At 30.1% G+C, this 21,860-nt stretch overlaps 2 protein-coding genes across 5 annotated transcripts in view; both read right to left on the bottom strand.

Annotated features, from left to right (window-relative positions):
- LOC108730495 (uncharacterized) overlaps positions 1 to 13,282 on the bottom strand; it is a 39,770-nt gene extending 26,488 nt beyond the window's left edge. For 2 of the 4 annotated variants that reach the window (XM_018460224.1, XM_018460222.1), the window contains exons 1-2: positions 12,889 to 13,282; positions 9,893 to 10,052 (exon numbers count right to left, since the gene is read on the bottom strand). In XM_018460224.1, the coding sequence (XP_018315726.1) occupies positions 9,893 to 9,899 (7 nt within the window). In that variant the 5' untranslated portion in view covers positions 9,900 to 10,052; positions 12,889 to 13,282. The remainder of the gene's footprint in view (positions 1 to 9,892; positions 10,053 to 12,888) is intronic. The other 2 variants (XM_018460223.1, XM_018460225.1) reach the window with 2 other exon arrangements.
- Positions 13,283 to 20,701: 7,419 nt separating this feature from the next.
- The window catches only part of LOC108730556 (nose resistant to fluoxetine protein 6), a 28,797-nt gene continuing 27,638 nt past the window's right edge, over positions 20,702 to 21,860 (bottom strand). The window contains exons 12-13 of the mRNA XM_018460333.1: positions 21,103 to 21,273; positions 20,702 to 20,953 (exon numbers count right to left, since the gene is read on the bottom strand). Of these exons, the coding sequence (XP_018315835.1) occupies positions 21,148 to 21,273 (126 nt within the window). The 3' untranslated portion in view covers positions 20,702 to 20,953; positions 21,103 to 21,147. The remainder of the gene's footprint in view (positions 20,954 to 21,102; positions 21,274 to 21,860) is intronic.

The following is a 21,860-nucleotide window of genomic DNA, read 5'->3' on the forward strand; positions in this document are numbered from 1 at the left end:
ACATGTCCCATAACTCACCTGACAACGCTCGTGGGCAAGTAGAGCAGACTAAACTGAGTCGAAAAGTCCTCTACCATTTTGTAATTTTCGCAATAATTAACAAGATATTAATTACTAAAAATTGCCGAATATTGGTCTTCAATAATTTTTTTCTCAAATACTATCAATTTTACAAAAAAAACTGCAAGAGACAAAAATTGTTTATTTTCTTCTCATAAAGTTCTGAGAATTTTTTCAGAATTTTTTAATACCGGATTTTCATGATGGTAAAAATAAGAAAATGCAGTACTAAAAAGTATCTTGCAGTTTTTTTGTAAAATTGATAGTATTTGAGAAAAAAATTATTGAAGACCAATATTCGGCAATTTTTAGTAATTAATATCTTGTTAACTATTGCGAAAATTACAAAATAGTAGAGGACTTTTCGACTCAGTTTAGTCCGCTCTATCTGCCCACGAGCGTTGTTAGGTGAGTTATGGGACACCCTGTATATGAAGTAATAAATAATAACCTTACAATCTTCCTACATATATTACAAGTATTATGACATGAAGTACATATTTCATGTAATATATTTATTGCATTTAGTGCACTGAATTCAATCTGCGCACTTCGTTTTTTGGGCATAAATCCTGTCTGCTAAAAATGCCGTATATCCCAAACAGGTGGGATATACAAGATAACAAACTAAATAAAGAATACGAAAGCAAAGCACTTGTATTTTGCTATAATACATGCTTTACTATTCCTCTATACGTATGTATCACGAAATAACCACTAAGTCTTTTACACGCCCTACAGTAATCATTTTATGTAGATTATAGCTTATGATGGCATTATTTATTGCAGTGACAAATCGATTCAACTCACAATAATTTCATTAATATTAATAGTAAAAAGCTGAAATCATAATACAATACTAATATAATATAAAGGTATGTAACAGAGTAGTTGCGGGAAAATTATCTCTACTCCTTCTATTTTTTCTGACTTTTGCGGCGTAAATTCCGGCGCGGCGTATTTGCCGGAGTTACCCTAATTCTTTTGAACGGTATTATAATATTTTCTTATATTTGTATGTTATAGATTAACATTGCCATTACAAAGGATTTATCGAAGGAGAAACTAAGTATGCGTAATCGGTTCAGAGATGTTGCGTGATTGTTGTATTATAATAATCGCTTCGAGAGTGTCGTACAAAGTATCGCGCGTAATTGTCCGTAATATATTCGCGAGTGCAATTCTGTAAGTGCAATGAACCCTGATCTAAAAGGAGGAGGAGGCCTAAGAGGCATGGAGCGATGTCGGAGCATCTTTAGGGTGAGTATTATTTAGTTTTTATATATTGTTATTTTAATTGACTATTATTTCTTTATTCTTTTTTCTATCTTTAAATTAAAAAAAAAAATAAAAATTAGAACAAAGAGATTTTTATTTACAAAATTATAAAATCTTATACTTAATAAAAAGAGATTTTTTTTAATTGTAGTTATTTTAAATATTTATTTAAAATACGAATATCAAATTTAAGGATCAAAATATAATAGATATGTTTTAAAATATTAAATATTTTAAGCGCTGCAATAATTTTTTTTACATTTGTATGTTACAGATTAACATTGCAGTTACAAAAAATTTATCGAAAGAACATCTTAATATGCGTGATCGATTCGGAGATATTGTATGAATTAAGTGTCACATAATTGTTGAATTATAATAATCGTTTCGGGAGTGCCGTAAAAAGTATCGTGCGATCGATCGTAATTGTCCGCATTTTCGCGAATATTATGTAAGTGCAATGAACTCTAATCTGATGAGAAAAGGAGGAGGCTTAGGAGGCGACGGCACAGGAACCTTGGGGGTGAGTTATTTATTTTATTTTAATGGTCTATTTTAAATGATCTATTACCCTTTTATCCTTTTTTTAATCTTTTATTTAGATTAAAATAAATATTAGAATGTGGAGATTTTTACTTGTAAAATTATAAGATCTTATACTTGAAAAAATATTTTTTTTAAATTACGTAATTATATATTTTAAATATTTATTTAAAGTACGAATAACAAATTTAATGAGCAAGCAATATGTTATTACTTTAATCTTAAAAATTACCTGTATTTTTTTATGTTAAAATAAAATAAATAGGAAACGATGTATGTGAAAAATGAGAAACACTTTTTTATTTAGCTTATTTTAATTTTTTTGTACATTTTTCTTTTCCATGTTCGCGGTAATTTAGTAAAATTTAATTTTTATTAATAATAGATTTTTTACTGTATGTACTTGATATCAGATTACAATTAGATAGCGAATTTAAATATTCATATTAATAGTACTGAGCATATGTAAAAGTTTCTTTTCTTGCCAGAGAAATTCCATTATCAAAGTTTAACAACAGATTTAGAGAATTTATATCTTTTTTTTTTTCGGAAAAAAACTTTCTTTTCTGCATAATATGGACGTCACAAAAAACCGCTTTTGTGTTATCGCATATGTGAAATTGCCACTTTGCCATAGCACATTATTTATTATCAAAAGATCTAATGAATAATTGTTACGCACGTTGGCGTATCATGAAAATGATCTATCGTGATCCACCTGTTACGTGGGCTACAATAGATCATTACTATGTTCAGCATACTTGGAAGTAATACCAACATATATTATGTACATAATTATTATAAAATAGATGGCTATTTTTATATGTATGTGTCACACCATAATTTACAAAATCCCGTTCAGGGTTTATGTCGCTACCAATGGGAAACCAAAATGAATAGGAGTGCAAATCCGAGCTTATATCGTAACATGCATTTAGCAGATTTTAAATTAGTAATCCTGCAGCCTCTAAAGTAAATCTTCCTTTAAAGGTTATGGAAAAATTTCTAGGAAATATTAAAATATTCTAGATTGTAAAACATTATTATAATTTATATATTTACAGTGCTTGAAAATATAAGAGATAAAAGGTAGGTTAATTATACATATATAAAAAAACTAATGCAAATTTAAATTAATATAATGGAAAGCTAACACATAACTGACTGCGTGCGTGCTGTAGTAACGCAGATTATAAATTAAATTATGAAAAGTAGGTACGAGCATATTTTTAATAAATTATGATTCCGATAATTTTGCTTCGACAGGTAGAGATTGTCATCTTTCTGGGAATAACATTTATGAAACTTGTGCATATCTTTCAGAAATTTTGATGATTAATTTTATTGAAAGTTAGGCACATCCGATAAATTATACGCTAAAGATCGCGGGAGATCAGCGATTCACATCGCATTTGAACATTTTCGGAATTCAGAGGACTTCCTTTTTATTCTTTGTTCCCTCGCCGGATTCTCAACCCATCTTTACAACGTCGAAGCTTCTCGGAGGATATTCCGCGATTTCAAGATGTTGGAAACAATTCGTGATCTCTCCAAGGGTTTTCTTAGCTATTTGCATCGAAAAGATGCGAATTGAATTTAATGTTTCTAGATTTTAAAAAGGAAAAGATATTTGAAGTTAATTAAGGTCAATGGAGAAGTTATTAATGATGCACATGATGTGATTACACATTGTAAAAAAAGATAAAATAAAACTTTGCCAGTTCATATTCCTTTTTATCTTATACTAAATTTAAAATAGATAAAAAGATTTGTCATACACATCTAAAGTACAATTCCAAGTAACATTTTCATAAATGTAGTTACACAGTTGGAAAAAATGTATTGAATTTAACATAAATCGCATGTCCCAAACGATCCACTCAAATTTTTGAGTTAATTTTACACAAAATGAATAGAAGGTAACACAAATATTATATAAAAGAATAAATACAAAGAAAGATAACATCGACACAGTTTGTAAACATACCGTGAGAACATTTTTTTTTTTTTCAGAAAATTAACATTTATGATATGTTAAATTAACTGCACATATTTCATTCATTTGTCTTAAAATTTACGTTTTAAAACACATTATTTTTATGTTACTTATTCACTTACTTATAAATTGTGTCATTTTGACACTAAGAAACATTGGATATCAATTTCACAAAAAATCTTTAAATAACATAATCACATTATGTTAAATTAACACTCGAATATGTTAAAAAATTCAACACGAACTATTAATACAAACGTGAGTGGACCGTTTCTAACACAAATACACAAATTTTTTACTATGTAGGCAGGAAACTTTTTGTTCATTATAACTAACAAGTAAGTGCAGAATCTGCCGTCGAAGTTAGAGAAACTTTCATATTGCTATACGAGGCACGCTTCTATAGTAGACGCAAATTAGGCTTTTCGTAATGAACACTATAATACGCTGTCGATTGTGTAATTTAATAATTCTGCTTATTCGCGATTGGAGAGATAGGATCTAGTTTCCTATTGGCCAGACGGAATCTATTTTCGATATCAATCGAAGGGTTAGTTCGTTATCGAATTGCAAATTTGTAAAGATTTTTCGTGCCAAATTTGGTGAATGGTCTTCAAATTTAACGCTAATTTTAATTTGAAATCTAACATGAGTTATATAGACGTAAATTCAAACACTTTGGTAAATGCACGTATTTTTTAATTATATGAGTTAGGTATAGTATCTATCTCTCTCTCTCTCTGTATACGGAATTATATTTAGTATACATAAAGAATTCTCTTTGTCTCTTTTTTTATCAAATATCGAAGATACGATTGTTGTATTATCGGAGGGAATGAATAAACGGTTAACTATGTTGGGAATGATTGTATGTTCCGATATCATTGCGCTTTTTACTAAATTGACGTTTTCAGATAGAGTATTTCGCTCTTTTTGCCTGTGAACCCGGAAATAGAACTTTCAATGCAACCAACGATGTGGACAACAACGTTCATTCGGTTTCAGTCAATTCGTACGAAATACGAAATGTTTGGTCGTGACAAATGGTTTATATTTTTTCTATATAATTTTACTTTATATATTATTATCATATATTATTTTTATTAATATTTTTGCTAAGTAATTTTATAATAATTTTGAGATCTATTCTGTAATTCTCAACGACTATAATTATAATGATTGTAACTATAACTGTTACAATCATGAGTTACAGAATAGGTCCTTTTATCTTATATTTTAACTACATTTCTTTTACTTTTCCGTTATCACAAATCAGTAGTAAAAAAAAACTAGTGTGATCGTTAAATAAATTTTACGATATTTTACAATTGATTCGAATCATTATGCATAACGTTGTTATTCTTTTTATTGATTTAGTGATTGTATAAAGTTTTGTTCGCGGAATGGTTCTTCTCTCTATGCAAAACGGAAAAGCGGTACCGAAAACGAAACAGGTGACATCGCATGCGGGATGTGAAACGAACTGCCGCATAATAGCCGACGAACAGTTTCATTTATCTATTTGTCGTCCTTGCAATCCCACCGATTCTCGTCGTTTCTATCTCTCTCGCCTGAGAGCTCTGATTTTTCTACATCGTACTTGGTCATCGCGTTTTACGATCTAATGCTCTCTTTCTGCCATTATCGACATCACCATCCAACTGCATATTATCTATTATTCGCTATATTTACTGCTGGTACTTGGAGCTAGTTTACGAAACGATATTGACTGCAGCACAATGGAGCGTTATTACTGTAATAACGTTACTGTTGGTCAATTGATGCGACAATAGTGATGTTACTATTTCGCGTACACATTCTTGCAGTGAAAACTGCATCTATATAGCCATAAATCTATTTCATGAATATAAATTACGTTCATTTAATGAATATTATTGCATATTATGTGTGTGTGTGTGTGCTTTACATGGGATTATACAAGTATGAAAAATGTAGTGATTTTTAATTGTCAACATTTAATTTCTTTCTATACATATAAGTTAATTCTTTGTAGTTTTATGCTGAGGTAGATATAAGGCTTTGTATCAAGTTTTCCAAATACATATTCGAAGTAGAATTATAATTAACAAGATATATTTTTGGAATTTTTGTTTGGAAAATTACTGGAATAATAAATACATTAATTTATTATTTTGTATAATACTATACTGAGAACTACAGTTTGAAACGAAAATAAAATATTTAATATTGATTCATTTATTGAAATTAATTCGAAAAGGTCATTGGCTGTTAACGAGTGTTAATTTAATGACGAAATTATAATATTGTAGTAAATATATTTGTGTATAGGAATGATTAATTAAATAAACGGTCGGATATAATTTGAGATGAGCACAGGAAAGGGGATTCCGTTTCATTGTTGGACAAACCACTACGAATCTTAATATAAATCGAGATAAAGCAATGCGACCACCGGAGGAAATAGCGTGTCTAGAAAGCGTACTTCAGAGACAAAGAGCTTTTCTTTCCATGATTTCGATTGACCTTTCGGTACTATAGTGTACTCTTGTTTGACGGAGCGTATACTCTGGGTCTCCAAATAAAATGGGCAACTTTCGCTTTTGGCACTATAACCCATAATAAATCAATAAAACAATGAAGTTTTTATATTAAACATAGATCAAAGAAAGTGTTCTAATAAGACTAAAATACATTTGTGCAGGAAGATATATGCATTGATATAAAATTGTTTTTACAAAAGCATTTTTATGACGATTAATATAGGAATTTATTCAAACGCTATTATAAATGTAGGATTTTGATTAATTGCAATAAAATGTCAAAAATCGTAAAATGAATTCTTTAATTAATTTGAATACCTGAAATTATTTTAAATTTACATGAGATTAAGAGGAATTTCTAAGTAATTTTATACAGTCATTATTTTTAAAGTGATAAAATATTTTAAATATTATTTCGAGAGGTACGAATTAATTCCAATGTTTGTTCTTATAAAGAGTCACATTCGCTATTAGCGCGTTTATGGTGGAGAATCCTCGTTCCATTTCCCTACTTTAAATAATTGTAATACCTTTGATATTGCTCTGTAAGCTGATATCACCTTCCTTTCTGCTTGGTAAATTTCATGTCGTTACTGGAAACTAGGAAGCGGAACAAGACTCTTCGGTGATCTATTTTTCGGACATTTCAGAGGATAAAAGTACATCGGAACGAGGAGAGAGAGAGAGAGAGAGAGAGAGAAAGAGAGAAGCTAAGGAACACGACAAAAAGGAATAAAGAGATCAGTATTGGCTTTGAAAAGTGGACCTTGTAGAACATTACGACAAAAAACCTATATTACCGTATTATTATGACAACTTTATATCCATGTTGTTCGATTTCTTTTTCGCATAAATTTGTCGCGCATTTAGTTTGACACATTTCACAGCGTGTTCCTCTGTATTTGATGTTTTTATTTGATATACGGGAAATATATAAATCTGATTTTTCCGCTAACACACAATTTCATAAAACACACAAATACTTACATATCAAAGTTACTTCTTCATATATGGTACATTTTATCTGTTTTAAATTAAAACATATTTCTGACAAATTATCTGTATGATTCTGTAAAAGTTTCGAAGTTTATAACGCTGATAATATCAATTTATTTCCAATGTTCGCGAGATGCGTGTCGTAGAAAGATTTTAGGATGCATTAAACATTTCCATTCGTGCTAACTGTAGTTTTAAAGATTGGATCAGAGATACGTTTCAACTTTCCCGGAGTACGGAATATTGCTGGAGGAGTATAATTGCGCAAGTTAGATAATTGCATATAATAGTATCTTCCGTGGCCCCTGCAGTTACTGGCTAGCTCGTATCAATTCCGTTAGAAATCAGCGTAAGATAATATTTATTTTTTCCGTAATAAAAAGAGTGTTATAGAAATAGAAATTATACACATCGGTTGTGAATGAAATTAAAACCTTGCGTATAATAAAAATCTTATATAGTTATTTATAAAAATATCAAAGATTAAAATTATAGAGAATAATGTTTTAACAGAGCACAGTGTTCATAGTGCGACTATCTAACAGTTCAGAACTAAGTTGCAAAAGATTTTTCAGACGTGTTTTGATGCTTACAAACCTATGCAAGAATTCTGCGAGTATCTTAGTGATAGTAAAAGTAACATTGTTAAACTTTTTATTTCTATCGCGGTATAAATATTTCTATAAGATGTTCAAATTTGAGGGCTGTTCCTCGAACTGTTCAGCTGACACGTTAAAGGAATTCTTGATATCTTTTGATTGTGTTCGCACTTTAAATGCCTCGGTATAATCGCCGACCGTGGAAAGTGCGTGGTAATTTTACACCTGCTTCGCGCATATAAGTCTCGCGAAAGGGTTACATGGCAATTCATACAAAACAATCTACTGCCTTATCTATTCTGAGAGAATTCCGTTTAAATTTGATCTGCGACATAAAACAGGCCGAGAGATTTACCTAAGAGATGGTCCCGTAAAACGCACCATAAAAGGAAGCGCTCTTCAGTGAAAAAACTGTTCAGCGCCAGTAGAATGAGCAATTGCGAATACGTATTTTCAAGCAATATTGCGAACGGAAGTAAAATTAAATTCAAAGGATTCTGCTTTGAACGAATGATGTAATTAAATATTTATGAGCTATTTTGAAATAACTAAATTTGTTATTTAAAACTGATTTTTTTTAAATCAAATGTTGCGATAAAACATGTAAATATATAGTAATAAATATTAAACATGTTTTATTTTGGATATTTTTTTTGTTATATTTTCTAGTTAGTATATACATGAAATATATACAGTGAGCTTATGGTATATACTTGCATATCAAGCAGTTCTCGTAGATTATTTTGCCTGAAATTATGCGGCTTCATTATATACAAGAACCTTAATGAACTATTTCACAGATGAGAGCTCGTTTTGCTAATGAACAAAAATACGTTTCCTTAAGACGATCACGAAGAGAATAAATCAAGTCTACATGTAAACAAAATTATTTCAAAGAATTCAAAACAGTATACTCATGAATATCTAATTTATGTGAGGGGTTATAACGGCAATTTCTGTTAGCGTATCATTTTTTTCCTGTAATAAACTAGATATTTATTAAGTTATAACTGATTCTGGATATTCATTCAGATTTTTCCTTGCAATTTACAGAATTCTGTGAATTGCAAGAAAAAATCTGGGGTAAATAAAATTAGTACACGTATATGCATCCACACGTGTGGATATGGATTCAATTATTATAACATCTACTTTTTCATACGGAATTTTTAAATAGCTTTTTCATTGTGCATTTGGAAAAGCAAGAATAAAAGGGAATAAAGACAAGGTGATATGTAGAACTAGAGTGCAGGGACGTAATAAAGGTTTTACTACTCGCGCAGTAAGCAACGTGTTAGAATAAAAAGTAACGTGTAGTAAGGTAACGACACTATAAAAGCTCAACGGAAAAAGGACTACTATATACATATGTACGTATGTTACATTTTTATCATTACATATGTCAAGAGATTGATGTGAAGAATAATTTTATAATAAATATATATAAAATGTTACGCTCTTTCATAAGTTTCGTCATGAATATTATGTTTTGTCAAGAATATAGGTTTCTACGTTACTAACTTTCTTGCCAAGTATGAAGTTTCCTACTTATTGCACATCGTGCACAAAGTTTACTTGTTAATAGATTCTATTTATAAAATATTTTGAAATGTTTCTTAAGCGTCAACAAAAGTTTGACAAAGATCGAAATATATGAATTTATCATTTTGTAATTCCGATCAACCGCAAGGATGACGTTAATACAAGAATTTCATAAAAAAGAATATTTTTGTTTTTTTACGTCAATCATAATAAAATCGTGGTATCTTATATGCGTTTTTTGGGGTTTCTGCTATTTTGATTTTCATATGAATGAAATTTTATCTGAAATTGATCGCAAAGGAGTCACGGGGTTAACGAGACACGAAACTTGAATCTTGAACCTTAGAGTATCGTACCTGGCATCGTTCCTCTTCGACAAATATGGGCAATTCTACCCTTGGTCCTAGTTGATTGGATGTTTTTTGGAATCCAGAAAACATGTTTTGCTTTTCTATGAAAGTTTCAGCAGTGCGGCTTGAAAACAAAAAATTGCCTTGCAATCATGCCATTGGTGCTCTGTGTATTACGAGATTTGTGTTACAGTTAAAATTCAATTAATCTTTTTTATCTATTTATTTTTTTTTAAACTATTTTTACGTTTCTTTATATTTGTCATTGTATAATAAAAAGTGATATCTTTACTATATGATTATATATAAATATATATCTACAGGGTATCCCATAACTCACCTGACAACGTTCGTGGGCAGGTAGAGCGGACTAAACTGAGTCAAAAAGTTCTCTACTATTTTGTAATTTTCGCAATAGTTAACAAGATATTAATTACTAAAAATTGCCGAATATTGGTTTTCAATCATTTTTTTCTCAAATACTATCAATTTTACAAAAAAACTGTAAGAGACAAAAATTGTTTATTTTCTTCTCATAAAACTCTAAGAATTTTTTCAGAATTTTTTATCAATTTTTTAGTACTGCATTTAAAAAAAAATTTAGTAATTAATATCTTGTTAACTATTGCGAAAATTACAAAATAGTAGAGGACTTTTTGACTCAGTTTAGTCTGCTCTACCTGCCCACGAGCGTTGTCAGATGAGTTATGGGTCACCCTTGTATATATATATAAATTACATTAATTATACATATATAAATTTTAAATATGATTATACATATATAAAATAATTAAATGTAAACTGCAAGATAATTTGTGCATAAAATATGATTCCAGGCCCTTGCACGTCATTTCTAACAAATAGGTATAAATTATACTCGCGTTATCGCGTAATTCGTACACATGTACTATTTATCAGGATAAGTGATGTTTAGACAAAATTAGATATGTCCGGTTACATCTAAATTAAGCCATTGAGCTAATTTCCATGCTCGAATATATTCGTATGCTCTATTTGAATTACGAACTTAATTAAAAATACATCATTAATCATTGTTTACTTACATTATTAAATGCATAAGAGAATCAAAACTGAATTAATTCCAATAGCATTAGCGCGGAGTTTTCGCGCTATTAAATTTTCTTCCTATTCCTTTTTGTCGTGACCAATTATTTACGTACGTTAAAAATTTATTTTTTTATTATCACACGTAAAGCATTGTGTCTTTGACATCCCGAGCTTGATCAAAAGAAACATCATTAAAATATATCGCTTACATTGCAACAACACATCAAAGGATTAAAACAAGAAAAAAGAAGCCTGTTATTTTTTCACGTTTTCCAACTTTTTATCTTTTATTTCTTGAAATCTATTTTGTTTTCATTTAGCCGGAACCCTCCTGCCTTTTTTGTTGGTAGGAATCGTTCCTGCGACAAGTTACCGTGCGTTGCACGGTACCTTGTATAAAATAAATTGAATATCATCCAATGATACGCCACTTTGTTTCGGGCCACTAATTTCCGTCACGAGGGTGACCCTCGTGATTAGACTCCATTTTTTTTAAAGGAATTCAGCTCTTATCTAGATAGGAATTCAGCTCCTATCTAGACAGGATTTCTGCCACCTACCAGTCTTTTATAAACGCTCGCCATTAAACGGCTCCAATATCGTGTAACGGATCATAAAAAATGTAAGAAATGACGCACTGAATATTATTTTGCTGGAATTATCTGCTTTAATTAAACGTAATGGTGTCATTATAATGACACCAGGTAATAGGCAATTCCCTCTTGCAAAGAACAGGCTATCTAACAAAAAAAAAAGAAAACGATTTATATGAAAAATCTCTGTCTGTGATACATTTAATATATTACTCGCACGTGTTATAATGTGCGATATCTACGTTGCGTGACTCGACATTCTCGTATACATTCTTAGAAAAATATTAGTGAAATAAAATTGACGGATGCATTGCTATATAACGAGGAAACATTACGATCTTTACAAGATAGAAGCAATATTTTATAATAAAAAGGCAATTTTTCAATCTGAAAACGATCCACCATTTATATATCTCGCTTATTAAGCGTCATAGCATGTGACGTAGGATAATACTGCAAGGAGTGTGTCTACGTTGGACCTATTCGCAATCATGAATCAGCAATGGGTGCGGGTATCGAAAGTCGATACGTCATACTGTGAAGTGTGAACAGAAACTCGCACAATTGGCAGAGTTTTTGGATAACAAGTCAAACACGAAGTCATGTGAAAACGTAGCAGTGTATACAAACGCGAATAATTCAATGTAAACTTTAAAGATGTATTTTTGAAAAAGGATTAATTAAATTCTATCGATTTACTTTGATATTCACAACTACCCGGGAAAAAATGTTATATACATATTTAAACATACTTTATATATAATTATATATAATTGTATGATTTTTTATATAATTATATATGATTTTTTATATAATTATATATAATTATATATGACACATTTTTTCCAAGCAATGAAATATTAAAGATATAAATTTAATAAATTAGTATTTTTGAAGAAAACCTTGATGTTCTAAAAATATAATTTTTTTCTTTTCTATTTTGTAAAATTATAAAATTATATTTTTTATAAATTTTACATTAATTTAATTTTTAAATATTAATATTATTTCATACAAATTTTAATAATGTATAACTCGAAATCAAATGAGTATCTCTTATGATGAATAATATGCTATTGATATTAATGATGGTATTTATAATAGTAAACTGTTTTTTAAATTGTAATTTACAATTGTAAACACATAATAATATTAATTTCTATAATTATTGTTATTATATTGACATAGCCGCAATAATGGTCAGTTATTTCACATCCTGACATATTCATATGTAATATGTATACAATGCATGACTCGCGTAAATAAAATATGTTCGAGGTAGATATACCGGAGATACCACAATTCTAGCTGATATTAATTAGCGGACCACATTTAACATACCTGGAAGCTTATTGAACGCGAAATCCTTGTGACGTGAACTCTATGAAAATTTTCCGGGTGGCCGTCGCACCGGATCTTCCCTTGTTCATACTTGGATAACTTCGTGTATTCTCCTCGTCGTTCTAGTTGGAGAGACAGGAACATTAACCCGTGTGCACACTAACTTCCGCGAAATTAATAATGAGTCCTTTCTGAGTCCTTCTTCGAACACGTTCGGCAATTTGACGTGTCATGCTTCGTGTGTTAGCATCTTTGTAAATAAATATGTTACTCTACTTTGGTATAAAAGTTAGAGACATTCTCCATGGAATTTCTGATAGTTTAACATCTGCGATTTTCTTAAATATAATCGACAAAGTTTCGATTTCGAGTTAAAAAAAATTGATTCACATTCGAAAATTATTCCTTATTGAATACTTTTTGCAAATTACGTAAACGGTAAATCGGAGTCACTGATTTTTTTGAACAGTACACATAATATTTAAAATATCTCTGTTAATTACACTTTCGTTAAATATATCGTTGATTGATTTAAAGATGTACATTTTCCATCTAGTGCAAGTCAGAGTTGGAGATGCTTAAAGATCGATTTCTCTCTGTCATCAGCACACCGCGTATATCCCCGGAAATTCACTAGTAAGCTCAAGTTCGTCGGTCTCGCGCCTTTCAGTCGTGTCACGTTCGCGTTTTCTTTGAATTTCTTTGCACGATCAAACTTTCAGAATCGAAACTTTCCTCGGTTTAGACTGCAATTAATTATGGCTGTCTCATTTTCACATGTAAATTTTTCACGTATAAAATTCGAAATATTATTCTGCTGGTTTATCCGACCAGAGTTTCCATTTTAACCAGTTTGGCAGAAAAGATTTGCCAGTTTTATGTTCTGTCATCAATTTTAATGATCGATGCATTTTGTAGCACGGAAATATTATGATTCTTTTTTTTCGTAAATCGAACGCGATTTCTGTCAGCCTTTGATAGTTTCCGAAACCTCGTGTGTGTGTCGTGAGCACCAAAATTTGTATACAACTCGAGCTCCTCGACGGCTCTCGGCCGACTGACTGAAAACTAGGCTTTACCTTCTGCGTCTCGTTGTCCGCGCATGTGCCACCGTAGGATATATAAGACAAGATTTTGGTGGAAAGTGTAGAAAAATTACAAGACTGCAGTTTGAATACACGGTAGTTCATTCATAAAAAATATGCTTACGCGGAACTTGGTTCTATGAATGACTTATATGATAATCACAAATGCTTTTCAACTTCTTTGATATGTTGTTATTTTTTCATATATATTTACAACACACATGTAGGTACATATTTTGGTTTTAAAATAATATCAAATTAGACTTTGAAATTTACATAAAAGGAATATATTTTTTAGGAATAACTATTAAATTAAAGTTTAAATAAAAGAATAAATAGATTTTTTTAGGAATAACCATTAAATTAATTATAATAATTACATTTATAAGGCTAAATTAAGTTTAATTAAAAATATTACTCGGATTTACGCTTTTTCTTCTGTTCATTTTGCTAAAAATAGATAATTTTTTCTGATCAATAATATTTCTGTGGAAATAATCCCCTCCTAAGGGGATATTTTGTAATATACTCAAAATTACTCTACGTTAATAAAAATTTTAATCCTGCGGCACACACAGCGCAACAAATATATATAAAAATGAACACGATATAGAGAGTTGACTCTATCAGTTATATAAATTCATGAAAAACCTTGCTTTCAAATTTCGTAGAATTCGACATACCCTTTGGGGACGATAATTAATCAAGTCGCGTTTCATGAATCTCCCCGAGGATTCCTCAGATATTCTCCATTTTTATTGGAAAAACAATCTCTGTAACCTCCGGGAGAAGAGATTCGATTGGTTGATTTTATGGTAAATTTAGATACCGTACGCAAATATTCTCATTCTTCATAATCAATGAGAAATAGAGAGATGCTCGAAATTTAGAATTTTATATTACATTTTAATAGAATTTTGTAACAGATTATGCAGCAAATAAAAAGTTATACTAGAGAAAGAAAAAAGAGAGAGATTCGAATACATCAGTATTAGTAAAAAAATTTGCTTACGCGGAAATTCCTTCTTAAAGAGGTGTAACGTCGTCGGAACGCATGGGATGCTGCTCAGCCTGCTAATTATAAGAAGTTGCACCGGCTGGAAGTAGGTTACGTTAAGCTCGGTTAAGAATGCAGGCGGACACACTCATCAAAGTGAATGCGAAAAGCTCATAAGCATGAGGTATATGTATGTGTGTGTGTGTGAGTAGCATATGCAAATGATGTGCATTCCGATTACGAAATGGAACAAGGTACCGCGCTTTTCAATTATTTTCTAAAGAATTTAATTAATTACGTACTGCAACATTGAATAGTATTTTTTTAAATTATTTGATATTTTTATTTAATTACATAAAATGTAGGATACATTCGGATACGCGTATGGCATATTTTTATGTATTATTTTTTAAAACGTGATATCACAACGATAATCGTGCATAATTTAATTGAAATTCTATAGCGCGTTTAAATGGTGAATGCAAATCAATTATGAATATATAGAGCTTTTGTGTACAAAATGTGCATGCAGTGCAATAGCTTTTGTATCTAAATGCATTTTGTGGTTTTCTCAAATCAATTTCCGCACTTCACGTTTTGGTCCAGGAAATCGAGCTCCCCTATGTGTTTTGATTAAATCGATAAAGAACTGACTCCGAAAGAAAATTAATTATAAATTGTTAATAAATTGTAATGGTAAATCTTTTTTCTCGCAACAAAGTATAAATAAATGGAAAATTTGTCATCATTAAAGAAATAATTACTAACAAAGAGCTTTTTCGTTTCATGACTTCCGGGCCGTTATTTAATTAAAATATTGTTAAATCAGATGTTATTTGTAATTTATAATGCATTGAAAATGTACGAATATGTACATGGAAGTACAAATAATTTTTAATTAAACTTTTAATCTATAATTTTGATCGAATGTTCGTTTTTTATTACATTTATTTAATAGTTGTGTTTACGTTCAATGTCCGTCTCTGCCACTTGTGTATGATAATTAAAGTAATATCGATTTTCTTAATGAGATGTCTGTGGCCGCGTATCATGCACGTGTCTTTACTTAATTATGTTGTGGATTTAATCTGACAGTGTGCCCATGTACGAAAGCACATCTGTAACCATTTTCGATGTTCTCTTCGTGTATGCATTTTCTCTTTCTCCCCCTTTCCCTTTCTCTCTCTCTCTCTCTCTTTCTCTTTCGTGTACGTGCATATGAACAATGTCATTGCGGTAATGCGCATATAGAAGTTGCTACATTCTGTAACCGCAAAATCGTGGCAAACGAATGGACGATTTTCGAATCTATATGCCCATTATATGCAATCTAGGAAAATTTAATACAGCTTTACACTTCCATATTAAAGTGGAAGTAATCCCAGGCGGGCATAAATATTTTACTTGCGGTGAACACATTTTCAAGGAATCATGCATAGTAGCAACCAAAATATGAAATAAACATGTCCGTATTTTTTTCTAAAAGTAATCTTAGGTAAAGTTTATATAATATATTTACATTTTAATGCATACTTTTAATAAATGTTAATAATAAGTTCAATAATTAGAAGCGCTAAGAAACTAATCATGTTTATTCACGTTACAATACTTTCTTTCTTTAACAAACAAAGAAGGTTATTATTAATTTTCTAGTTTTCAATATGGATTTTCTCGAAAGTAAAACTTTGTGAGAAGAAAGAAGTTTATTTTGTACTTTAAAATTATTTTTGTACAATCTCTTTCCTGTTTATATCATGATTTTGATCGCCCTATAGCGGCTGCCAAAAATTTTCGACCGAGTGAGTCATTTTATTGTATCGCTCAACAATCTTTAAAGATATATACTATACAAGTTTTTAATATATTCTAGTATTTAAGATCCGTGTTCTCAAGTTGATTATAACGACAATTTTATTAACTTATAATATAAACTAAAAAATAAATTAGCACAAATTATCGTCAAATTATATGTTGGTCGCAAACTTTTGATAGCTACTGTATATCGAAATTGAATGTAAGAAGATCAGAGGCCCTATATTTTGTAATTCTTAACGCAAGTTTCATTATCGTCATAACGTCGTTGCGCAGCTTTTTTATCATGGTAAAAAAGCTGCGCGATGATGTTATAACGATAACGAAACTTGCGTTAAAAGTTACAGAATAGCCCTGGGGTGCGTTCAAAATGAACATCCGGACGACAACTTTTTACCCAGAAGCGTTCGATTTGACCGGACGTTTTTTCCAGACGTTTCACCATGGTCGTTCAGAATGGGTTTAGAAGAATGGCCAGACGACAACTTTTCGCCATACTCGAGACTGCGGCGAATTTTGCCCGACATGCGCAGAAAAGTCTATCTATGCCTACGCAACCTATAAGAACTATATATGATTTGAGGTTATTATTATTAGTAGGAAAAGTTGAATCTTGAGATAGTATGTATCTGAAGTGAAAAGAATAGTTTGAACTTTGTAAGTGATTGTATACATTTTTTATTTACATTGTTCATTCTATAACAATATATTATTATTAATGTAATATTAATGTAAAAAAAGGAGTAGTAAATATATATGTATAAATTTTATTAAGAGAGAATTACTCAATATAGAAAAAACATAATAATTCTATTAATTTATTTTATGTTATTAATTTTCAGTTGAAAAGTATAATATGATGGAGAATTGTGTAGTACACTATTACATTATATAAAACGTTTTCTTTTAGAGATATCGAGTCTAATGATGATTCCGAAGAAGAGGAGCTAATTAGTAAAGAATTATATGCTGAGAAAAATTAAATTCTGAAAAAAAAGTTCCATCTCGAATAAAATATTTTATTGAGCATACAGTATTAAATAGTATTGCAAAGGAATTTCAATCACTATTGAATTTCAATCACTATTGTAGACCCCGCATAAATTCGACCACTTGTGTTACGCTTTAGACAATAAAACTGTTCGTCCTGTTCGTTCAGAATGAAAACGTCCAAGTGTGACGTCACATTATCCATGGATACCCTTATCCGGATGAAAAATTTTCATTCTGAATGCACCCCTGCTGGTGTAACATTGCGCATAATGACAATTTGGAGCCAATTTCAAATTAGTCAAAAATGTCTTCATTACTTTGAATGACTGCACATCCTTGAAATTAGTTCATCTGGTTTTTTTATGTCATGAATGAACGTACGTATTAATGGACAGAAAAAATAATATACGGTCGTTTTACTGAAATAGGGTGGATATCGATCTTAAGAGCGACTTTAATCCCTTCAGCAATTTTCTCTCGTGAGCGTGTTCGTGTCGGACGCCAGATGGTGGATACTACATAAGCTTTGGTTGGTTAAAGATTTATCACTCTACGAAACTGTATCGTCAGCGGAAGGTGTTTTGCTCAGCGTTTAAATGCTACAATTAGCTCTTTAATAGGCGTAAACGATGACGCGTTAATTAATCTGCTACGTTTATCTCAAGTAAATTCTGTATGTTAAACGTCGTCGTAAAATTCAGTGAAAAATCGCTACTAATCTCATCTACTATCTTAACGAGGGGCTAATTATATATATACAGTTATAAATTTAACACAATTTTTTATTTTGTATCGCAGTTTATCTTGCATAGGCATGTCTAAGTGCATACACAAATACTGATAACTCATTAATTAGAATTTTGCTGGCTGATTTTTACTATATCTCGTGCCTTCTATTTTACAATGTAAAAAAAATTCTGAAAGAGTTTAAATATCAATAAAAAATTATTTTTCCTCGCTAATGTTTTTTAAAATTGAAGTGAAAAACATCAATACTATATTGTAAAATTCCGCGAAAATATGTGTGCTTCCGCCTGTGATTTCCGCCGACAAGAGTACTGTGAATTTTTCTGATAATCAATATTTGCTCAATACATATAATAGTATGCTAAATGTTCTACAAACATTTATTTCATTTTCTACAGACATTTATATATTATTTCTACTTTTTTTCCGCTCTGTTCGTAATATGTACGAATAAACGTGAAATGTACAAAATAAGCTAGACATGAAATCAGAAATGTGCTTACCTTATAGAAGTAGAAAGTATCGTAGACATTGTATACGTTCCTTCTGCACTCACGCGAAATCGCATGATATGGACAATTTTTATTAAATAATCATTTAATCAAGCAAAATTAATAACAAAATTAACGAATTTATAAAATAAAACTCTAAACTATAAATATGTTAAATATAATAATTCATTTATAAAAATTTATGTAGAAATTAATCTAAAAATAGAATTAAATATGAAGTTTCTTAATGATATATTAAGCAAAACATTCTAAATAAAAAGTCGTGATTTTAATGAATTAAGAAAATGAAATTGTTGCAAGAAAATGTGAGTTAAGCTTCATCAGAAAATTATGTTTATAGATTAATTTGCAGTTATTAGCTATCTGTCATATTTTTGTGATGATGAACGATCGCATCCTTGAAGGAATTTAAAATTATTTTTGCAACTGCAATAGACAGATAACGCGTTCAAACGCAAAGTCTGGAGATATCCTGAGCATCGAAAATCAATTTGCGACATGCGCCTCCTTTCACGTCACGCATCGCTTTGTAGTTGCTAAAAGCAGGAGAGAAAAGCCTTTGTGTCTAGATACGATAAGAAGTCAATGATAAGGAAACCGAGACTTATTTAAATTTGATAATATATAATAGTGACAAATTGATTTCCATCACAGAGGCTTTGTGGAAAATAATTCACTTGAAATAATGTTAACATCATTTGCACTGGTATATTAAATTTTGTATTATTTACAATAATAAATTTAAAATACTTTATGGTAGAAAGGTGAAATGTGTGAAAAGTAAAAAACGGTAATTGAATACGTTGTTGTTTAACGTAAATTGTTCTCTTCGTATATTTTTTATTGATACGCAAAAGTAATATATTTTTTCTATTTATTTCTGTTTTTTCTATCGATTTTGTACTATACAACATATTTTTCGCTTTTTCTTTCGTTATTGCAGACTGTCGGCTATTCCGCGTGATACGCATAAATTCTGGAATAAACTCGTCATATATATATTTTTTCTATTTCTTTATGCTGACTGAATTTTACGCGGCTGATATTATATTATTTGACAATGAACTGCCAAATGTATGATAAAAATACTATAAAATTCTAACATTGTCATAGCCTGCTTTTTCATTTTCTACACAAAAGTTATATCAAAGATTAATATCATGTTACAATATATCCAACGTATTGCATGTTTAAACGCTTGTTGCTATTGTTTATACGCTGCATTATATATTTACGGCTATCGTAGATTTTTCATTCCATACGACGCGAGAAAAGTTTCTTAACCTGATTTTATATTGCGTTGTCAGCGATTTATGTCAGGATTTTATGTTTAGGAAACATTTTTCAATCTATTACGTAAATAAAGGATTATTGCACTAGCAGTCATGATACTTAATAATAATTACTGTGTTAAAATAACATATAGAATTATAATTCGGCATATTAACTTTACTGTTGCTTCTGCGAGAATTGCAAATAAAACTATCCCCGAAGTTCAAAAGTTCTCGACTCGACAAAAGTTGTCACAGCTTTACGTCAGAGATTTATATCAGTTGGTTTTAATTTTTAATGTTCTTCATTTGCAATATTATTTTATTTCTACGATGATTAATTGTCATTTTCTATAAACTTGTTTCATATTTTATCTCCCCTGATCTTTTATTAATAATAATAAATTTTGAATTATGGGGAATATTTAGCATTTTATCTTGCAAAAAGGAATTTTAATATCGTTGAGTTAAGACTTATAACATCACATAGATTATCACCAAATATTTACATTACTGTCAAGAACGATTAAATGTCAGCGATCTGTGTTCACAAATAAAGACGAACTTTTCCATCCTGGAAAAGTGATTTTCATCTTTGGATGGTTTTCATCTTTGCTTTAAGGTTCAGATTTGGAACAATGTCGTTACCTGTAAGAAATTTAATAGATTAAAAATATTATCCACATTATTAAATTATGTATAAATCATGTATGCACACATGATAAGCGACGAATGCGTAATTGCAACATACAATTATTATTTATGTGATAACTCATGCATAATTTCTATATACTTACACTGGATAATCCAATTTATCCTTCTATCAGGCAGACGATTGCATTCTACCTTGCTCTCTTCTTCGAAGTGAATGCAATTTTCAACAAAGTTACCACTGGTGCCTCGAAAGCGAGGGAAATGCAGAAGGACAGCAGGTACGAGGCAACTAGATTGCCGAAATAGAGGATAAGCTGCGGAAGAAACATGCATAGCCTTAACACAATTTTTGTATTGAGAATAGAATGAACTGTAATATTTTATGCAATTTATTTTATATAAGAATTTTTAAAAGTTTTAAAAATGTGCAGAAATGTAGGATCTTTTATGTAAAATGTTATAAGTATAATCGAAAGAAGAGTTTTCCTATATAAGAAAATTAAATCAGAGAGGCAAAGTAATATATTTTATTTCTTAAAAAAAACAAAAATACTTTAATATATATGTAATATTTTGAAAGTTTATACTTTATGTAATATTTTCAAAAGAGTATTTATTTATATCTTAATAACTACTAACGTTGAGATACATTTTATATTATGAAATAATTAAAAGCCTTCAATCTAAAAACGACGAAAAAGTATAAGTATTACTGACTTTTATCTTTTTTTATTTGTTTTTTAAAATTGTTTATCATGAAAAAGTCGCAGTCTAAACAAGATTTCTATTTTATGTTATTTATTTTTCCAAATAAAATATTATGATATGCAATGGTGGTCCGTTTTATACAGATATCATATAGCAATATCGCAATAGGAACTTTATATTCAGAGAATATTCT

Source organism: Mycetomoellerius zeteki, unplaced genomic scaffold (assembly GCF_001594055.1).
Source record: "Mycetomoellerius zeteki isolate Tzet28-1 unplaced genomic scaffold, Tzet1.0 scaffold93, whole genome shotgun sequence".
Taxonomy (NCBI): Eukaryota; Metazoa; Arthropoda; class Insecta; order Hymenoptera; family Formicidae; genus Mycetomoellerius; species Mycetomoellerius zeteki.